Source organism: Trichechus manatus, unplaced genomic scaffold (genome assembly GCF_000243295.1).
Source record: "Trichechus manatus latirostris isolate Lorelei unplaced genomic scaffold, TriManLat1.0 scaffold00099, whole genome shotgun sequence".
Lineage (NCBI taxonomy): Eukaryota > Metazoa > Chordata > Mammalia > Sirenia > Trichechidae > Trichechus > Trichechus manatus.
In genome coordinates, this window is record NW_004444035.1 from 6,708,336 (window position 1) to 6,730,784 (window position 22,449).

The window sequence follows — 22,449 nt, forward strand, 5'->3', positions numbered from 1 at the left end:
CTGTAATTGGATTAATGCCTTGGGTCAAGTGAAAAGGTTAACACAGAAACTTGAGGAGCCACCTGGCTTTCTAAGGTAAACCCTGATGGTTAATGGCATTTGTTCACCTGGCTGAATCCGAGGTCTCAGTGACCATAGTTGAGGTCACTACTGCTGCTTGGAGTCCTGTTGGCAATAGCTTTAATTGTATCTATCCAAGGCGAATTGAAAAGATTTGGCTCCAGACTCTGTCAGTAAGATTAATAAGAGTGGTTGTTGAAGTGGCATACTCATGAGAAAATTCACCTGAATGGGGTATGGTATAGAAATGTGGGGCAGATATTGTTGGGAGACAATTCTTCATGGCTATCTCACATTCCTGCATATCTTGCAAATGAGGTATGGGCTGTTCTGGGCTGTCTTTTAAAGGGATGGTTTGTACAGAAAACAGCAATGGAAGGTATAGCCTTCCTCTGGAGCAAAGGGCAGGCTTGCTTATAGCTTTGGAAGATACAGTTTTGCCTCCATGGAACAAAGGTCAGGCATGATTACTGTCCAGTATGTCCAGTATAATAAAGGTAATGTTTCCCTCTGGAGCAAAGGTCAGGCATGCTTACCACCCAGTATAAAAAATTCAGGTTCCCAAAGCTTAGGGTCATTCTCTTGTAGTGCAAGTCACTGCACATGCAGGTGCCATCTGGCTCTCTTTGCATTTCCTGTGGGAACTGGAGCTCAGGACAATGATACCACAATGCAGATACTCTAGCTACTGCTATTTCTATCTCTGACCAGAAATCTGAGGTCTTCTACCTACATTCATGAAACTGTTGCAGCTAACTTGTTAGACTGCAAGTAGGGTAAATCTCCAAACCCTTCACCACCCTTGACAATAATTTCCAGTGAATTCTACAGTATATATGTGATGGTTAAGGTTGTGTGTCAAGTTGGCTGGGTTATGATTCTCAGTGATTTGGTAGCTGTGATGTAGTTTGGCAGTTGTATAACAATGTAATCACTTCCATGATGAGATCTGATATAATGTGATCACCTCCATGATGGGATCTGCCGTGAGTAGCCAATCAGCTGAAGGGGAGTTTCCTTGAGGGTATGACCTGCATCCAACACAGGTGGACTTTCTCGTGGGCTTTTGTTTGCTTTGGATCCTGCAGCTGGCTCCTGTTCATCTGACCCAGTTCTTGGGACTTGAGCTAGCAGCTTTCCTGCCAGTTGTGGGATTTGTCAGCCTCCACAGTCTGTGAGCCAGTGGCCTGCCAGTTTACCTGCCAGTCTTGGGATTTGTTGGCCTCCACAGCCTGTGAGCCAGAGGCCTGTTGTCTGACATGCCAATCTTAGGTTCATCAGCACCTGCAGTTACATGAGACAGGAAAAGCCTCTTGCCTGACCTACAGACTTGGGATTTCCCATCCTATACAACTACACGAGCCATTTCCTAGATATAAATCTCTGTATATAAATATATAGATGCTTCACTAGTTTTGCTTCTCTAGAGAACTCAGCCTAAGACAATATGTTACATCTATTTTTTTATTTTGGAGGAATCATCAATTTTGTATGATAAAAATGTAATCTCATTTTCCAGTTAGAGGGAAAGATTGAAGACCTAATGGTCACCATCCTAGAACAGAGCTTATTAGAGAAAATAAAAGAGTTTATAGACCAGCTGTGTCACTGTGGAAGATTTACCCACACAAAAGGCTGGATCTTTAGAAAAATAAGATGGGCAGGAAGAGGGAAAAAACCAGGACCAAGGAGTGATTCTCAAGGGTCAAAGTAGTGTTGAGGTACCACGGCAGATTCTGTAAAGACCGTTATGTAGTATAAGGTATAGTTTTCCAAAAGTGTTGCAATTTAAATATACAGTTCATTCAATAATCAATAACTGGAGGCCCTATTTAGCAGTGTTATTTGTGACTTACATAATTTACTGCCTCGGCATCCATCTTTTTTCCTCTCCTCAATCCCTCTTATGCTGATGTACAAGAGATTTTGTTGCTATGCAACTTGTACACTACCCTTGTTTCCATTGGCCATGACTGAACCATTTAGAACTGTTTCAAAGCCTTGCTCAGGAGGAGGTATCTTGGACCACTCTCCCACTCTCTCATTCTGCATAAGCCACATTGGTCTTCTGTGGTTTCCTTAAACCCACCAAGCTTTTCCTCTTTATAAGGGACTTTGTGTGAGCTATTCTTTCTGCTTGGAATGCTCCATCCCATGATCCTTGTAAGATTAGGTCATCCTTTAATGGATTGAGTTCATTCAACATTTAGTGAGGCTCTGCTCTGTGAAAGGTTTTGTTCCACCCTCTGGTGATAAAGCAATAATAAAACAAAATCAAACAAACAAACAAAAAAAACCAAAAACTCAAGAATTTAAGTTAAAAAAAAAACATAAAAAGTCCTGCTTTCTTGGAACTTATAGTCTAGTAAACTGTAGGAGGGAAGACTATAAAGGATATAAGTAATACATATGTTGGTTCAAATAATGATAACTTCTATAGAGGAAAAAAATAAGATAGGGAATGACAGGGTAACGGGGAGGGTTTTAAACAGGTGTAGGGAATACCTCACAAGAAACGTTTGGACAAAGACCTCAGGAGGTGGGAGGGTGAGTCATGTAGACACTGGAGGAAGATAAGTCAAGTAAGAGGACTGCAGAAGCACAAAAATCATGAGGTGGAAATGTGCTATGCCATGTTCACAGAACAGCAAGGAGGCCAATGTGGTGGGAGCAGAGGAAGAGAGTGACAGAGGAAATCAGATAAGTACTGAGGCCGGATCATGTAGAACCTTGTAGCCATTGTAAAAACTCTAGCTGTTACTGTGTGCAGTGGGAAGCAGTCTGCACACTCAGACAGGCTGAAATGATTGGATTGACTGGGGAGTAAATACTGAAGATGAAGGCGAGTGGATAGACAGGGGAGTGGAGCTGAAGCCATGTTACAGGGCAGGTCAGAGGGCAAAGAATCTAGTGCAGAAATGGAAGGAGTGGCCTTAGATAGGAGCCCAGAGTTTATCCAGAGCAACAGGAGAAAAGGCAGCATAAATGGGTAGACGTAGTAGTGGGAGTTCAGGAAACATCTCTTTTGATTGCTTCTATTTTCTCAGTTACAGAAAGTAACAGCCTTAATGAAAACCAGTTACTATTGAGTCGACTCCAACTCATGGTGACCCCATGAGTGTCAGAGTAGAACTGTGCTCTACAGGGTTTTCAGTGGCTAATTTTTCAGAAGTAGATCAGCAGGCCTTTCTTCCAAGGAACCTCTGGGTGGACTCGACCTTCAACCTTTCCGTTAGCAGAGGGGTGCTTTAACTATTTGTACCACCCAGAGCCTTAATAGTGAGAAAAGGAGTTATTAGAAGTTTGAAGGAATAGAAGATAAGAAATAGATTAGAAAAATGTAATATGATTGCTAGCAGTAACAAGTGTCCTCCAGAAATCTGTGGTCATGAATTTCAAATGATGCTCCTCAGCATGGTAGTGTTTTTTCCTCCAGGCTAAATTCAGCTGTACGCGCAGGTGTGGAGTATGCGAGGCATTATTCAGATCTCAGCTTAAATAGTATATTCTCAAGAAGTCTCCCCACTCGGTAACACTAGCCTATTTTAATTGTCCGTGTATGTTTCTTGTTTATTTAGTTGTCTGGCTGTTACCTGTTTTCTCGTACGGAAATGTGAGAGCAGAAACATTTTCTACCTTATGCACCGCTAAACCTTAAAACATTGCTAGGTATATGTTAAATGTTCAATAAATATTGAATGAAGGGTGGCTCCCTTTAAATCTTGGTGTGTGAGGGCAGAGGCAGAGAGAGAGAGAAAGTTGGCTAGTAGGTAATTTACTTGTTTTCTGAATCCAAGCTGGCGAGGAGACATCAGCCCACAAACCACAACCTTCTGCTCATCCAAATGGGATGCATGATACAAACAGAATGCATTTGCACTTTTTTATTCTAGGAAGAAAAAGGAAAGTCTCAGAAACACAGTATTTAATTTTTTCTTGAGTAGGTAAGTTTTCACACTGGAAGAGAGAGGAAGTCATGAAGACCGGCCACACAGATGGTGTCAAAGATTTGTGGTTTGAAGCACAGTGTATAAGCTAGAGTGGTAGAAAAGCATTTATAAAAAAAATAATAATAGAGGTCAAACTAGAAAATTTTTACAAATGTGAAAGGCAGAGCTTAAATCAGCTACCTTGATTCCTCAACCTCAATTCTCACCCCTCCTCCACCATAATATAAGAAGAAAATGGTTTTGTGTTCCAGTATTAGCAGTGGTGTCAAAATATTTTAATTATACATAATTAAATTGTGTTTTAATTACATATATATGTATATATAGTATATACATGGTATTTTAATTCTATATGTGCAAATACAAATATATAATTGATACATACGGTCACAAGTGATTTTCGTTTATTATTGTTATGATGGCTTGGATTTTCAGAATTTTTTTAATCATAAAATTTCATGACATTATGTTAATGGCCTTAATTGGGCATCTGTGTGAGATCCTCTGTTGATAAACTTGTGGGCTCTCTCTTCAGACTGGCCAATAAATCAAATGAGCCTATCATTAAGAGGCAAACACAATGTCACCAAGGTGGGCTGCATTCAGATAGTAGAGACAGTGTCCTTGGAAATGCTGCCTTCTATTATTTCATTTTGCAGAGACTTGAAGCATGGCTGCCCTTGCTCACGCCCGGACGTAGGGTATCAGATCCATTTTACAGCATGCTGAATGCCGCAACCACAGAGACACACCGGGCCAGTGACAGGAGCCACCTCAGTGAGGTCCACTGTGGCAGGTTGAGTGACACATGGGAAAAGCAAAAGAATAAAAAGGAAAAAGGGTTTTGCCTAACACTTCGGGACAATGTGGATGTTATTTGTTCATGGTTTCTGGGCATGCTTGAATGATGACACGGATTCTGGCTCCTTGAAATGGCAGGGGCTTTATTAAACAAGCGTATGTGACGCTAAGCAGGAGGGCAGGAATTCCTGGCAGCCGAGGATGGGGGAGGTGTAGTTTGCCAATGCTGGCCGCTTCATTTTCCTGATGATCTAACACCTGCCAGGGAGACTCATCTTGTATCCCAAAATGGCTGAGAATTGTAGAAATACCTACAGCAACTCCTTTCAAGCCCCTCACTCTCATTACTGAGAGTGGTGTTCCAACTTAGTATTTACTCTAAAACGCTGAGGAGGCTGGTATCTCTCAGCCACATCATCACTGCCAGTAAGCCCCGCTTCCTGAATGCCACCAGCTTGTCTGGCAGACTGTGTTTCAAATCCGAGATGGATTCAGTAACAGGCCCCAGAGAGAAGCAAGCCTTTCACCTGACAGTCCTCCTATTTGATGTTTCCCTCAGTTCCCAGACAGTCCTCCTGCATGGAGGAGACGGGATTTCCCTGGGTTTCCTCTGTTAACCAGCTTTAAAATTAACTCATAGGTAAGTACTTCTCATCTCCCCCACAAGGATGGAAGAAAGCCTGTATTCTCATATAAAAGTCATTGTGATTTAGCTTAGTGACCAACACTTACAGTTCTCTCTCAAATCAGAATCTTCTCCCAAATACTACCGGCTTGTGATCAAAGGTTCCCACAGCCATGGTCTGTTAAAGTCCTGATCACCCTGTAATGGTGATTACCAATGTAGTAGGCAGACCGGGGTCAGGCCACACAGTTCAGTGGAGTTTGGAAACATTTCCCTGAAAGTGACATTTACTATTTTATTATTACAAGGTGTCCTCAAGTCGGTTCTGACTCACCGTGACCCTATGTACAACACAAAGAAGCACTGCCCAGTTGTACGCCATCCTCACCATCGTTGCTGTGCTTGAGCCCGTCATTAACTAGTGCTGTCACCTTGAGCATATTTAAGAAATTAAAAAAAAAAAAATCGCCTTACTTCACTACTCTATGACAATTACGTAACTTTTCTGACAATTTCCTCCCAGTCTTTTCTATTTGCATATGTGCGTATGGAGCCCTGGTGGCACAGTGGTTAAGAATTAAGGCTGCTAACCAGAAGGCTGGCAGTTCGAATCCATCAGGCACTCCTTGGAAACCGTATGGGCAGTTCTACTCTGTCCTGTAGGGTCACTATGAATCGGAACCGACTCAACGGCATCTAACACCACCACCATAAATCGGACGAGGAGACAACAGAAGTCAAAGCATTCTAACAAATTATTTTGAAAAGTTATTATCAAAAACTGAGATTTTTTAGACTAGATGAGAAAAGGCTGAAGGGGAATTTATAACTACAATGAAATGATCATTTATTCTTCCTTGACGAGAAGAACAAGGTAAGAAGTTGGCTTAGAGAATGAGACATTTCGTTTGAACAGACAACGTAACTTTCTAATGCTGTGGCTTTTGTTACAACCTTTAAATATGCAAGTGATTCTCCTCTGAAAGTCTTTAAAAGTTGATGACAATAGTTTTATTTCTTGGTGAATGGCTGCCTGAGGGTCAGTAATATCTTTTGTAAGCCACTCTCCCCAATGTTTTTTCACTTTTTTTGTGATAAACAAGGGGCCCTGGGAGTGCAGTGATTAAGGGCTTGACAGCTAACGGAAACGTCAGTGGGTACAAACCACCCACCAGTTGCTCCACGGGAGAAAGATGCTGCAGTCTGCTCCTGTAAATATTACAGCCCTGGAAACCTCATGGAACAGTTCCACTCGGTCCTATAGGGTCGCTATAAGTTGGAATCGACTCAACGGCAATGGGTTTTGGTTTTGTGGTAAATGTACTATTAAGTAGCCTTTTTTTTTTCCTGTAAATTTGGTGCAAATGTTTCTTTTTGTAAAGAAGCTATTGATAGGCTCCACGGTATTTTTACTCTTTATTACTAATTAAGTATTATTAAATTACTACCCGTTAAATGACAGGAGTCAGGGGTATTTATCAACAGAATACATTTTATAATCTCAGAGTTTCTCTAGGATTGCCACTCAAGTCTTCCCCACCCTTTCAAACTCTAATTATATAGCTTCTCTCCAAGGTCCTGGCTTCCTCTGTGGGAGACACATAGGCTTTTTCCCTGGTTCAGTGGACCACATAATCTGTTTCTGGATGATCTAAAACAATATAAAGTTACTCTTTCAACAGAAGTATTGTGAAAAATTAACACTAAGGGTGGGCTACTTCCAGGGCTTTTCCTGGATGGATGTCAGATGTCAACACAACAGCAATAGAATGTTCCAGCGCCAGCCCCATTGCTATCATTAACATTAAAGCTGACACATAGGGACCTAAAAAGCCTTTTGGGTTTAATATTCAAATAGAATTAATGTGAACTCAGAAAGATAGAAAACTTTTAAATGCCTCATTCTGTATTCATTGTTCTGAATCTAACAACTCAACGCAGAATAGCTTGCATAGAGTTTCTTGCTGTAACTCGCATTCCCAAATAATCATATTATCATAACAACGTTAATTTCTGGAGGCAACTCCTTTTGTGGCCGTGAAAAGGCTCCCTGAATAAGGATAAAGGTACACTTTGGGAAAAGTACATTTAGAAATATATACTTCTTCTATTTGGTATAAAATATAGGTAAATTATTATTTTTGACGAATAGCCTAAGCATTTAGAATTACGGCCATGCCTATTTGGAACATCAGGGGATGAGGCAAGTTATTGTATTGCATATTACTTCTGTGGCCCCTTATATATTGTAGTTAGAATGGTTATAATAAATGTTGGAAGGATAAAAGAGGAAAGATGCTTATATTTAAAATCACCACTACTGGGAAAATGGCTTATGATACTGGTAACACATTTTTGATTTTTCACCTATGGTCAAGTTATCTTAGTGGGAGTTTCCTGAGTGAATGCAATAAATCAGATCCTTACGGAAATCAGGAGGGAGAGGCAGCTTTGGAACTTGTCATGAATTGTGTCTCTCAAAAAGATATGCTGAAGTCCTAACCCCTGTGCCTGTGAATGTGACCTTATTTGGAAATAGGATTTTTCTTTGCAGATGTTATCAGTTAAGGAGGTCATACTGGAGTATGGTGGGCCCTAATCCTGAGTTTTGACTTATAAAAGGAAAGGACAGACACAGAGACAGGGACACCCAAGGAAAGACAGACATCACATGGAGATGAATCTAAAAGGCCAGGAACACCAAGAAATGCCTGGGTCTAACAGAATCTGGAGGAGAGAAGAAAGGATATTTACGGAGAAACTTCAGAGAGAACACAGCTCTGCCAGTACTCCGAATCTGGACTTTCAGCCTCCAAAGCTGTGACAAAGTAAATTTCTGTTCTTTAAAGTCACCAACTTTATGGTGTTTTGTTATGGCAGCCTGAGATAGTGTTTCAGAAGTAATTTCTAACTAGTTGGTGTTAACCAGGATGGGGCAGGGGGAGAGGGGAGGAAGAGAGGAAAAGATACTTTTTGTTTTAGAAATCTAGGAAGATTGGTTGATGATCATTTCTTATCTGGTCCATCTACACTGAAGTTATGCTAATTCCTCCAAGAGCCTGGCAAACTGTATGTCAATACCCTTAAGAGTCCTGGTGGCGCAGTGGTTAAGTGCTAGGGCTGCTAACCTAAAAGGTCGGCAGTTTGAATCCACCAGCCACTCCTTGGAAACCCTGTAGAGCAGTTCTACTCTGTGCTATAGGGTCGCTATGAGTAGGAATTGACTTGACTGCAATGGGTTTGGTTTTGGTTTTACGAATTTATATTGTATGTATGATATATATATATTTTATTGTTGTAGTTTAGGTGAAAGCTGACAATTTAAGTGTGTGATATTTTAAAAGGGAATTTCAAGGAGAAGAAATGAGAGGGTGAATCACGAACAGTTAGCTCACTGGCATCACAGTCTGTCAACCTTTGGGTGTTTCTCTTCATCCTTCTGTGCCTTAGACATCTATAAAGGTACACTTGCCTTATCAACTATAAGAAATTTTAAGTATCAAATGAGATCGTTTATGTGCAAACATTTCAAAACGTAGAGGCACCTTATAAATAGGAAGCATTATTATTTATATACTTATATCTCCTTGAGCTCAGGAACTCTTTCCTCTTTGTATGAGCTAACATCGAGCATAGTGCAAAACTGAATTATATTTTTTGGTTTATATTTAAGCAGCATATATGGAGAATATGGAGACGTTTACCTTTCACCCATTAAGTTTTGAGCACCGACACCAAGATATGATGAAATTAAATTTCCCTTTATGGGTTGAACACTGAGATAAAAGAAATGTGTATTACAGGGGGAACTGTAGAGACAACTTAATGCCTTTTGTCCTCATCTTTGGGATCAGCTTGGTAATAACATAGCCTCCCGAAAGAAGGGGGAGAAGATAATCATGATACTTTGAACTTTCTGGGGGTGTTGGTATATTTTCTCTAAGCTGTTATTTTTGATATGGCTGGGAGCTGGAGATTTTAAGCAGCAGTTGACTCATCCCTTATGTTTATTCCATATCCTAAGACAGAGCCAAAATGTCTTCTGTCGTTGTGTCTTCTATTCTTCAAAGAAAGATTAGCTGGAAAGAACTTGGTGAGACTTTGAACAAAGAAGCATGCAAAATATACTTTATGGACTTCAGAACCTACCTGGGTTAGGTACAGTACTACCACTTTTTTAAAGGCAGAGACTGCAAGAAACAGAGAAGGTAAATGATTTTTCAATGAACATAAATGTGTAACAGTATTACAGTTGGAACTAAAATTTCTGTCTCTATTTTTTTCTCCCATCATGCTACTATGAATTTTTCACATAATAAGTTTAATACTATAAAGATTTATGGAATTTTTTTTGGAAGAGACCACTTAAAATGATTATAATATCCAAAAAAAGGCTTTAAAGTAATATATGTTTGTAATATATAATACATATTACTTTAAATATATTTGTAATATAAACAAATTAAATATTTATCATACTATAAATATAAAACAACTTATCATAAAAATATTTTTAAGTGATAATATAACTCACTGCCAATTGGACTACAGGGATGAGGCAAAAAATATTACAGCAAATCCCAACAGAATGTTAAAATTGATTTAAGTAGCACAGTTATGCTACATTCTAATATTTCTTAAAAACTAGTAATAACAGAGAGAAGGTTAAAAAGCTAGCTGCATTGAAACATATGAATATAAACAACTAATTAAACATGGGCAAACACATCTGAATTGTGCATTCTGAGCTATGTTAGGACTGAACTTTGCAAACAGTACAATGACCTATCAAGTACTGCAAAGGTGTTTTGAAAACAGTATTCTAAGTATCAAACAACGACCCTTTCTCCCGGAGGACCGGCAGGCCATGTGCTCACTTTTTTAGGATATTCACCCTTTCATAAAGGGAACTAAAAATATATGCTAAAGATAGAAATGCCTTCGCCACTAATAGGTCATAGAAAAATAGTGTAGCTACATGATCACGGGAGGAAATGAGACCAGAAATAAAAAATAAAATAAAAAAAAGCTTTAAAATGAGATTGAATCTTGTGTCATAATCAGCTCAAAAGCTGCTCATATAAAAGCAATCACCAGTTAGACATTCTACAAGGGAATTCCACTTTCAATAGTGACGAGGTAAAAGTTCTTCATCATAGAGAAACTATTCAGCATCTGAAGAGAAGTGAATTAGATAAACACGTTTTCTATACCTAAAATCTATATAGGAAACGTTAGGAGCATTGGAAAACCATTTATGAAGCTCATACCCTATAACTGAATTTACCTACTTTCTCTACATTGGTTTATTTTGTTTTCTGCCAATTTTCTCTTGCTTTCCACACTAATCAAGCTCTTTACCCCTATACAAAGGCACAATACAACTGGAAAAAGAGGCACATTCAGGAACAATGCTTCAATCCTTTAAAACAATTAAATGTTGCTTTTTCACCATTACGGCCACCATGTATTAACTGTGAATCTACCTTTTTGGTTATGATATACCTAATTTAGACTCTAAAGTCGACATCAATGGACCATCTTCTTGAATAGCATCGGGTATGGATGATCAAAGCACCTTTAAATAGCCACACAGATTTTGTTGTTGTTGTTCTTTTGGTAAAGTACAAATAAATTTTGCCATTTTAACTATGTTAAAGTGTACAATTCAGTGGCGATAAGTTCATTCATAAGGTTGTACAACCATCACCACCATCAAGTCCCAGTACTTTTTATCATCCTAAAAGGAAACCTAGGAAGTATTCACTGCTCAATTTTCCATCCCTCAGCCCCTGTCAACCACTGATCTGCTTTCTGCGTGGATTTGCCTATTTAGGTCATTTCATATAAATGGAATATAATATGTGGCTTGTTGTACTTGGTTTCTTTCAGGTAGCAGTGTTGTCAAAGTTCCTCCATGTTGCAGCATGTATTTATTCCTTTGAATAATATTCCGTTGTATGGATACACACTACGTTTTGCTTATTCATTCATCAGTGGATGGATGGACTTTCGGGTTATTTCTAATTTTGGTATTTATAAATTGTGCTGCTATGAATATTCATGTACAAGTTTTCCTGGTTGAACTTTTTTCAGTTTTTTTGGAAATATATCTAGAAGTGGAATTTCTGAGTCATATGGTAATCCTATATTTAACTTTTTGAGGAACCATCAAATTGTTTCCCACAGCAGCTGTATCATTTTACATTTCCACTGGCAATATATGAGGATTCCAATATTTTCACATCCTTGCCAACACTTAATATTTTCTTTTTTTTTATGGTCATCCTAGTGTGTATGCAGTGGCATCTTATGGTGCTTTTGATTTGCATTTCCCTAAGGACTAATGAAACTGAGCATGTCTGCACGTGTTTGTTGGCCATTTGTATATCACTGGAGAAGTGTCAAGTCCTTTGCCCGTTTTAAAATCATGTTGTCTTTTTGTTGTTGAGCTTTAAGTGCCCTTAATATATTTTAGACACTAGACCCTTACCCAATATATGATTTGCAAATATTTTCTCTCATTCTGTGAGTTTTTTTAATAATTTGTTTTTGTTGTTGCTGTTGAGAATACACACAGCAGAACATACACCAATTCAACAGTTTCTACATGTACAATTCAGTGACACTGATTACATTCGAGTTGTGCAACCATTCTCACCTTCCTTTTGTAAGTTGTTCTCCCCCATTAACATAAACTCACCACCCCTTAAGTTTCCTACCTAAACTTTCGAGTTGCTCTTGTCACTTTGATTCCATATCATCTTAAAAGAGCACAATGCTCAAGGAAGACATTCTTTACTAGTTAAGCTAAACTAGTGTTTGGTTTTAAGAAGACTTCAGGGGATATTTTTGGTTTTAAGGTTTAAAGATTATTTCAGGGCAGGGGTTCATCCAACTTTCATGGATCCAGAAGTTTTGGATTCCATGGGAATTTGATATTCTGTTCTGCATTTTCTCCTTTTTAGCGGTGGTGGTGGGCACCATCCAGTTCTTCTGGTCTTATGGCAAAAGGGGTGGTTGTTCATGGAGGCAATTAGTCACACATTCCATATCCTCCTATTCCTGACTCTCCTTCCTCTATTGATAGTGTCCTTTGAGCCACAAAAGTTTTTAATTCTGATGCAGTCCAATTTATCTAGTTTTGGTTGTAGGTCGTGCTTTTGATGTCATATCTAAGAAAACACTGCCAAATCCAGGGTCACAAGGATTTATATGTATGCTTCCTTCTGAGAGTTTCATGGTTTTGGTCTTACATGTAGGTCAATGATCCATTTTGAATTAATTTTTGCATGTGGATATTCAGCGTCCCAGCACCATTTGTTGAAGAGATTATTCTTTCCCCATTCAATGGTCTTGGCACTCTTGTTTAAAATCAACTGACCAGATACATATGGGTTTTTTTTAGACTCTCAATTCTGTTCAACTGATGTACATGTTTAACTTTATGCCAGTACACAGTTTTGATTACTGTAGTTTTCTAGTAAGTTCTGAAATTAGGAAGTGTGAGTCCTCCAACTTTTTTTTTTTTTTTAAGATTGTTTTGGTTATTTGGGGCCCTTTTCAATTCTGTTTGAATTTGAGGATTGGTTTTCCCATTTCTGCAAAAAAAAGGTCAACGGACTTTGGTAGGGATTGCATCAAATCTGTAAATCACTAGGTGGAGTAATGCCATCATAACAACATTTAACATTTAAACTTAAAGAACTCTGTGAATTCTGAAGAACACTAAATCTCCAAGACTCCCTAAATGCTCTAGCCAATTTGTTTGCCCCATCACCAGTCCTTCTTCTTAAAATACAATATTTAATGTCGCTGTTCTGAAAATGGCATGTCATGCTTTATTTCTCACAACCACTCCCTTTATGCACTGTTAGGGAGCTTCTCCTAATAGCAAGAAAGGGAATACTTGTCAAGCTCTATGGTTACAAGATCTAATCTCCCCAAACACCATGCCTACTGCGTTGTAACTGACAAGGGATATTACTTCATGTCTAAAAGAAAACTGCAGTAGGAACACAACATTCTTAGGCTTACTCATGTGATTATATAGCGTAAGGAACAGTATGCTGAGCAAAATGCAATAAGCTATTCATCAGATATTAATAGAAAATGAAACTACTTCAGATGGAATTTCGTATTAGTGTTTTTCTCTATAACTGAGTAGAAATATAATTCTTTTTATTCTAATTAGAGATTATTAAACATATAATAAATTTTTATAAGCCTTCAACATGCATCTGGTTGAAAAATAACATTGGAGCATATAACATACCAGATACAAACTGTGCAAATCTAACTGTTTAGCAAAGGTATAGATTATCATGTATTATGTGATTTTGCACAAGCTACATCCTGAGAGCAAAATATATTTGACCCACTGTTTGCCTTTTTTGCCTATAGCACTTTCCAATAATGACTTATCTGGAGGGAGTTTATTTCTCTCTAAAGTCACTTCCCTAACGCAACTTTTAAACTATGAAATTCTGAAAAAAAAAAAATTACCAATTAGTTGGAATTTTTTTAATGTTCAGAAAAAATTATACAACATAGGCTAGAAAACTTTTACTACCGTATTTTTTACACAAACAACGTGCGTTCTACATTTTTTGCCAACCACGCACTCCCCCCCCCCGTCGAGGTATTTTCATAAGTGCACTATGCTAATTTTTTTACAGCAACATGTAAAAAAATTAGCATAGCATGCTTACAAAAATACCTTTAGGGGGAGGGTGTGGTTGGCAAAAAAACGTAAACCCCACGTGTTATTTGCATAAAAATATGGTAATATCAGCTAGAGAATTACTTCCAACCTGAAACACAGTATCTGAGAACTACTTGACTTTGGTAATGATTGAACATTACTAAGCTTTACAGAGATACTAGATGTGTTTTGTCATTATCAATGTAAAAATACTCAATGGATTAAGATTTACATGTCAAGGACTAGCTAGGGATAGGCATCAACAAATGATTATGCTCTCCTATTGCTTTTCCCTAAATACCATTCCAATACTAAATTTATTCATCTTTGAACAAGAACTGTGGAATTAATGTTCTTTTTAATAACAGATTTGGGAATATGTGAAAAGGTTAATACAGTTCTGAATTATATAATTATCACAAAAATATCATTATGTTTTAAAGATAGCTTTCATTCTGCTAGCACCCATGAAGATAGCTTTCATTCTGCTAGCACACATATTACCCTGGAAGATAACTTGGTAAATATGCCTCTGTAGACCTTTATCGAATTTCTTTATCCAATTTCTTTATGCCATTCTTTATCGAATTTCACAGATAGAAAAGAAAGTCAGCGGATGTATACTAAACTCCTGTTTTATACTATATAGCTGGAACTTCCAATGAACAAAGTTCTTCATGTCTACTATTCAGAACTTAATGAAAACTGGATGAGACAGAGAGAAATAAACCCCTCCAATACACACTGAACTGACTAAAGAACTAGGTTTCTAAATCCATCTTTGTACGGCACCACAGAAAACTATAAATTCAGGTATGACCATTTGAAAACCTAGTTATGAGTTCTAGCTTTTATAATTTTTGGCTTTCAGCTCCCACTATTTCTACAAGTCTGATAAAATTTGCCTTTCCTGTATAATTTACAATGTTGTCAGGAGGAATAAATACTGTAGCTTACGTGAAAGTGCTTTATAAACTAAAGCAGAATCCAAAGCACAATGATAGTTTCACTCGTGTATTTGTTTTTCAAGAAAGTTTCATTCAGTCACTCATCTCAGGATAAGATGACTAACCTTTTATCTAGATTCAAGGAGTGAGGTTATGATGGTAATCTTCCATACAACACAAGGCAAAATGGCTCTGGTGGGTGAGGTCTGTTGTTACGTCTGGATTCCTGGACGACACTTCTAAAGCTGGAGAGGAATTAAGTCCCAGTACTGGAGCGTTGCTTCCATTGCTTGGATGCCTTGGAGGTGTGCCGATTTAGCACATGTTTGCTTTGGATTTATATTCCTGGAAGAACCTCCTATTCTTAGGTTAAGCATCCAAGTTGTAGGTACCACTCATTCAGCCTCCTGACCCACATACCTTTATCTAGTTATGATTAATAAGAACAAAACACTATTTGTAATAGTATACATCATCCTTTATAACTGAAACTGCAAGAAGTACAATTTTCAGTACATGACATATTTTCATGCATATGCCTTATCCCTGTGCAATCCTAAGAATTCTTTAATATACATTTCATAGGTTTCCTTTACTACTGACATTGTGGTTTTCCTTCCTAATGAGTGAACAGTTCTAAAGCATAAATTCATAATTACACTGTAATTTATTCAATCCTGTGGCATACACTGAACATAATATATGCAAAAAACACTTCTATGCTTCCTTTGTAGATTATTAAATTTTACCATCCGCTTCTATAAATTAAATTTACTAGCAAACCCACATTTAAAAGAATTATACAGGAATAAACTAGTTTATCACAGTCAACACAGAAGTGAACTCAGGAATTCAGAACAGTCTAATGTCAGGACAGTTTATCTTCATGGTAAACATTCACCTTACGCATTTCCCACTTGGCTTCATTTAATTAAAAAGCTGAAAAAGAAAGAAAAGTATTATACGCTGAAATTAAGGAAAATATACATATGCTTTTCACTCTATTCTAAATTAGGGCATGTAAAAAACATAAAATGTCACATTTGTATTAAGTCACCTTACTGTAGTTTTTACATCAGGGCAATTTCTCTGCACTAGTTCCTGTAGTGGGTCAGGCATATGGTGAGAACAGGGTGAGGAGTGAGTGAAGATACTCTAAGAATCTGGACTTGTGGTGTTTTAATTTATATAAAATATCACATTTCTATGAGAATCTCTCATTTCTGTGGTTAGAGCAATAGCTATAATCTCATTTTAAGTGGCGATGTAGGGGAAATAAAGGGATGGTTTTAAACACATATTTGAAGTGAGTCATTCAAACGTTCTAACGAAAAAAAATTTTCATCACTGAATCTGTAATTCATTTACTTACATAAAATAATAATGAACACTTGGTCTTTTGGTAATGTGATTCATATTTTCATTATATTGATCAGTCAAAAAGAATATATACATAAAGCATCATAAAATTGTCTTCAGATTCTAAAGAAACATCAACACAAACAGATGGTTGTACATAAAAATAAGTAAAAATAAAAGCTAACCATTATATCTTCCTTTTTAACATGTGTAAGCAAATCTTTACTTCTATGAAAATACATTTATTTAAGTTTGTAAATAACATTTCCTAAGCATTTTGTTTGATAGTTATATTTATGCTAATTTGTGGCATGCTCTGAGTCTTGACAGTATAAGATGACTTTGTAGGACAACCAGAGACAAACCAAATTTAACTAATATTACAGCAAAAATGAAATGAATGGTTACTATGGTTTAAAAGCCATGTAGTTGGAAATGTGTTCAAACCAGTAAGCTTAATATCTGATGTTTAAATTAGGCACACATGCTTTGTCTTTCTTAACCCCGGTGTCCTCATTAGTAAAAAGGAGGTTTGTTTTAGATGACCTTCAAAGTTATTTCCAGTGCTAATATGTTATGATTCCAGTGATACTATGTGTTAAATATATAGATACAGATATTTACTTCAAAGTTCAATGTATTTAAATTAAAATGGGATTTTTTTCAAAATTAACCTTTATTTTTAATAACATTTTTCTGCTTTGTAATTGTTATCATTTATTTTAAAATTTAATTTTTAAGTATTGCTATTTTTTAGTTTCCCACAATAAAAAATATGTATTTAAAAATATGTATTTTATATCATAGCTTAAAATATAAAGTATGTAATACAGATCAGAGTAATTATTGTGTATGTTTCTGAGTAATTACTAAATTAGAAGATGAAAATTATGTGCTGATATCTAAATACAATCAGACACCCTTCCTATTTTTCAAGGCAAAAAGGTACGGATTGAAGGATTACAGCGGGTAATCATATTCAAGAGAAAGACGGCCAGCAGCAAACCCTGTCTTAGAGCATCCAGCTCTAGTCTGGTGGCCAATCCACGTAATCCTTAGCAAAACTCATGGCAAAGCAGATAGATATGTCATAATTGTAGGTAAACTCTGGAATTTTCTGTCCTCAATTATAAGCTTGCCCTAAGATAACGCTAATTGAGGAATGAGGGTTAAAGAATAAAGAAAAATTGACCATAATGTATTTTAAATTGTAATTCAAGTAGGAGAAATGGAAACTTAAAGAACAGAGATTTTATACATACATATATACAAATTAAAATAAATATATATGTATAAATTAAAAGAGCTGCTTTGAAAATTTCAAACTATGGAGCACTAAAGATCACTTTTTATTATTGCTAAGAATATTGCCACCATAAAAGCAAAAATAATAATATGACCCTTTATGATTCCTTTATACCTCCCAACTTTTTGAAGATAACTAAGACAGAAGGTTAAAAAGGGTCTATGTTTTATAGGTAAAAAGCATCTTTGTGAATATTTTCTTGGTATAAAAACTGACTAAGAACCCTTAGTTACCATGCTATTTGTTCACACTAGATATTTTTCCAAACTGAAATACTTAATGATTATCAAAAAAATTAAAATCTCTAATTTACACTGTCTTAGTCATCCAGTGCCGCCCTAACAGAAATACTGCAAGTGGATGGTTTTAATGAAGAGAAATTTATTTCCTCACAGTCACAGCAGGCTAAAAGTCCAAATTCAGGGCGTCAGCTCCAGGGGAAGCCTTTTTCTCTCTCTGTCGGCCTTCTCATCAATGTTCCCCCAAACTAAGAGCTTCTCAGTGCAGGGACCCCTGGTCCAAAGACGTGCTCTGTTCCTGGCACTGCTTTCTTGATGGTATGAGGTCCCCCTGTCTCACTGCTCACTTCTCTCTTTTATATCTCAAGAGATTGCCTCAGGACACAATCCAGTCTTGCCTTACTAACACAACTGCCACCCATCCTCCCTCATTAACATCATAGAGGCAGGTTTACAACATACAGGAAAATCACACAGTACCAGGAATCATGGCCCGGCCAAACTGATACACACATTTTTTGGGGGACATAATTCAAACCTTGACATACACCTTATAAAATGACAAATATATACTCAATCTAGACTTTATCACTCTAATAATTGTCTTACAATAAAGGATAAATCTAACAAATAGAGTACATCCTCTTTTTTTATTTTTAAGATGATTCTTTCAATAAAGAAATAAGAGTTATAAAAACTTCTTTACAAGTGTTTGTTCAAGACACTGTAAACAGCTGGAGCACAAAAATGTTTTGTTGGTTAAAAATATTTCTTAGAAAAGTATCAACTGTTATTCTTTAGGTAATCATTCAGTATTTCATGTTTGATCTTTATTTTCATTATATAAATATTAAATGTCCACAGTACATTCCAATATGAATGTTTTATACTGATATCTTCACTCAAGGATTAGTCTCTTGTTTCTATCAGGACCCGACATATAATTTTTCTCTTTTTACAATCCTCTGTCTAATCATGTTGCTGTATCGTCTAACAGGATAACTAATGGCTCTCCCCGATTTACGCTCCTAATAGTGCTTGGATATTATCTTTCCTATGCTTATCGTAAACACGTACAAAATACTTCTGTTCCGCACTTGAAGCTGTCAGGAGCACTAAGAACGGGACACTTTGTTTTTATTTGGGAGGTGTGCTTCAGTGCTGCAGATGTTTCTTGAGAGACGGAGAAGCTGCCCTGGCGCCACCCCATGCTCCCCTGTGACCGCCTCTCCACTCTGTCACTGTAGTTAACCGCAGCCTGCACAAGCAGAACGCTGACTACTGAGACTGGCTTACTCTGAGGTAAGCACATTCAGGGTCAGCTGGAACTCAGGGAGCAATCTAAGACTGGGGCTAACTGGCCAGGGCAGCGAACTGTACAATGAGAGACTGGATAGCAAGCCGGAACCATCACAAATAGGGCCCAGAAGTTCTCCCTTTCCCAAGCCTAAAGGAATGTAACTACTCCCTCCTAGTCTGGGTAACTGGATCACTGCTTCAAGTACATTCGAGATAGACAATGAACTGAATTTCATGTAATTTTCACGTCACAAAACATTATTATTCTTTTATTTTTTTCAGTTAGTTGAAACTGTAAAAGCCATTCTTAGTTTGTGGGCCAAACAAAAACAGGTGACGAGCTGCATCCGGCCTGCGGGCAGTAGCCTGCTGACCTTGGCACCAAACCACAGGGTACAGTCAAGGCTGTCCTAACCGAAGAAACGGGACAGACAGATGGGCCCGAATTCAAAGGGATTTTTTTAAAGGTGATTCATACAATGGAATTATTATACAGCTAGTAAAATCCTACAGTAGAATACTTAACGGCATTGAAATATGCTCATGGTGCATGAAAGAAAAAAGAGAAGCTAACCAAATATGTATGATATAATCTTTTCCTAGTTTAAAAATACATACAAGCTGAACTGCTGATACTTGCTAACAATATTCTTTCCTTCATTTTGCTTAGTCATATCTTCTAGGAGGAACATGTATTAACTGTCCTCTTCTTTCTAATTAGCTATTATTGGATTTTGATGAAGGAGCAACGTGATCAAGTACATTTCTTAGAATGGTAACTGCGGCGTTGCTCTAGAAAAAGGGATAAAATATGCAGGATTATGACTGCACATAAAGAGGTAAGTTAGTACTGAGTATCTGAGTTAAGATGCAGCAGTGAAATGGAAAGTGATGACAGTAGGCTGAGCATGAGGATTGAGCGAAAAATGACCACAAGCATCCTACCTTGTGTGACTGGGAGAAACATGGTGTATTAGGCAAAAGGGGAGGAAGAGGAGGGGAAATAGGTTTGGAGGACGAGCTGAGGTGGCTTTGGACATGTTGAGAGTGGAGTGTTAATATGATTCTCAGGTCTGGTTCTAGATCTCAGGAGAAAGGTATCTTTGGGGCTGAGAAGTAATCTAAAAGGAAAAAGGAAGGTGTTAGGAGTAATATGTTACAAAATGCAGTGTATAAAGTCTCCAGGAGAGGCTGGGTACCTAGATGCTGGGAAGGCCCTGTGGGCTGAGAATGAAGAGAGACCTGTAGGTTTGGTCACTGCAGACCATGATATGTCTAGAGCATGTCTGTTCCTTTTCGTTCCTGTGAAATAGTCTAAACTGGCGTCAGATAGTGTTTTCCTGTTGGGGTGTGTGTGTGTGTTTTGTCTTCACTCATCTGAATTAACTGCCCGTTATGGGTATTTTGCAAAAAGCAGAATAACACAGTACTCTGGAATGAATGAATCCTGTCCCCTTGGGGGTTGGTTAAAGTTTCCACTGAGGTCTTCAGCTGAACTGTTCCCAAACTGGGGAAGGAACCAGGGGGAACCTAATGGTTACAAAGGGCACTTTGTCTCACAGAAATCACCTACGTGTCTTTCATTTTCATATCTAAAAACAGCACGGACAGGCCACTGAATTTTTCACTTCTGTTCCACTGGCCTTGAGATTGGTGGAACTCACTGTTACGATGTTTAAACTTTTCCTCTATAGTCAGAAGTGTTCTGAGAAGAAGCACATGATGGTTGTTGGCCAGACTTCTTTAGCCAAAAGCCCTGGGGCTCTCTTCTTTTTAACGAAGATTACTACCTTTGCTGCTAGAAGATTCCCACTCATTGTGACCCTATAAGACAGAACTGCCCCCACAGGGTTTCCAAGGCTATAATCTTTATGGAAGCAGACTTTCACATCTTTCTCCCTTGGAGTGGCCGGTGGGTTCGAACCACCAAGCTTTCAGTTAGCAGCCAAGTGCTTAACAAATGTACTACCAAGCCTTCTTAATGGAAGATTAAAACCAAACCCACGGCTATCCAGTCGATTCTGACTCATAGCGACCCTATAGGACAGAGAAGAACTGTCCCGTAGGTTTCCAAGGGGCAGCTGGAGGATTTGAACTGCCAACCTTTTGATTAGCAGCTGAGCTCTTAGCCACTGAGCCACCAGGGCTCCAACCCAGAAGAGTCTTCAAATCTTAAGTAAATGGTTTTGTTATTGTTAGGTGCCATGGAGTCAATTCCAACTCATAGCAACCCTACAGGGCACAGCAGAACTGCCCCATAGGGCTTCCAAGGAGTGGCTGGTGGATTTAAACTGCTGACCTTTTGGTTAGCAACCGAGGTCTTAACCACTACGCCACCCAAACCAAAATACAAACCTATTGCCGTCGAGTCAATTCCAACTAATAGCAACCCTACAGGACAGAGTAGAACTGCCCCATAGAGTTTCCAAGGAGCGTCTGGTGGATTCGAACTGCGGACCTTTTGGTTACCAGCCGTAGCACTTAACCACTACACCACCAAGGTTTCCACTATGCCACCAGGGCTCCACAAATAAATGGTTAGGAGTAGGGAAATATCTTGGAGAGTGATACCTTTCTATCTCTACAGTGACAAAGAGAAACATCTGTCAAGTTTAACTACAGCTGAGGTCAGTTCTCTACACAGCCTGCACGGAAGGGACACTTAGTTAGTGATGACTCGGTTATTCATAATTAGAAATGGACAGAAACATGAATACTAGGAGTGGGGCAAAGAACAATGAAGCTATCCTGTGGGCCAGGCTGGAGACAGATAAAGAACTCTTGGCTACATGTGGCTCCCACCCCTCCTGTCATTTCAGTGGGTGTTGTGTGGCATGGAGTTTCTGCCAGAGTGAGAAAGCTTTGTTTCTACAACAGAAATAACCCTCCAGAAGTACCTTTGATGTGTCTGAGTGCTCAGATCCTTTGTTCCTTGGGTTTGAGGGGCTGGGATGCACACTGCAGAATCAAATAATTGGATTCTAAATTTTCTACAAAAAACTATTTTGAATTTATATAGAGACTCCTTGTTTCTATTTCTGAAATGTATCATATTGATTAAAAACAAATTTTTCTGCAAGTTAACATTTTGGAAGACTTGTCTTTTGTTTTATTAATCTTGGATATTAAGGTTTGTATCATTTGTTAGTGGGAAAAAGG

General features: G+C 38.0%; 1 protein-coding gene across 2 annotated transcripts in view; it reads right to left on the reverse strand.

The window, feature by feature from the left end:
• Positions 1-15,735: 15,735 nt before the first annotated feature.
• TUSC3 (tumor suppressor candidate 3) overlaps positions 15,736-22,449 on the reverse strand; it is a 180,857-nt gene continuing 174,143 nt past the window's right edge. The window contains exon 10 of one of the 2 annotated variants that reach the window (XM_004382789.1): positions 15,736-16,026. In XM_004382789.1, coding sequence (XP_004382846.1) covers positions 16,011-16,026 — 16 coding nt within the window. In that variant the 3' untranslated portion in view covers positions 15,736-16,010. The remainder of the gene's footprint in view (positions 16,027-22,449) is intronic. The other variant, XM_004382788.1, reaches the window with a different exon arrangement.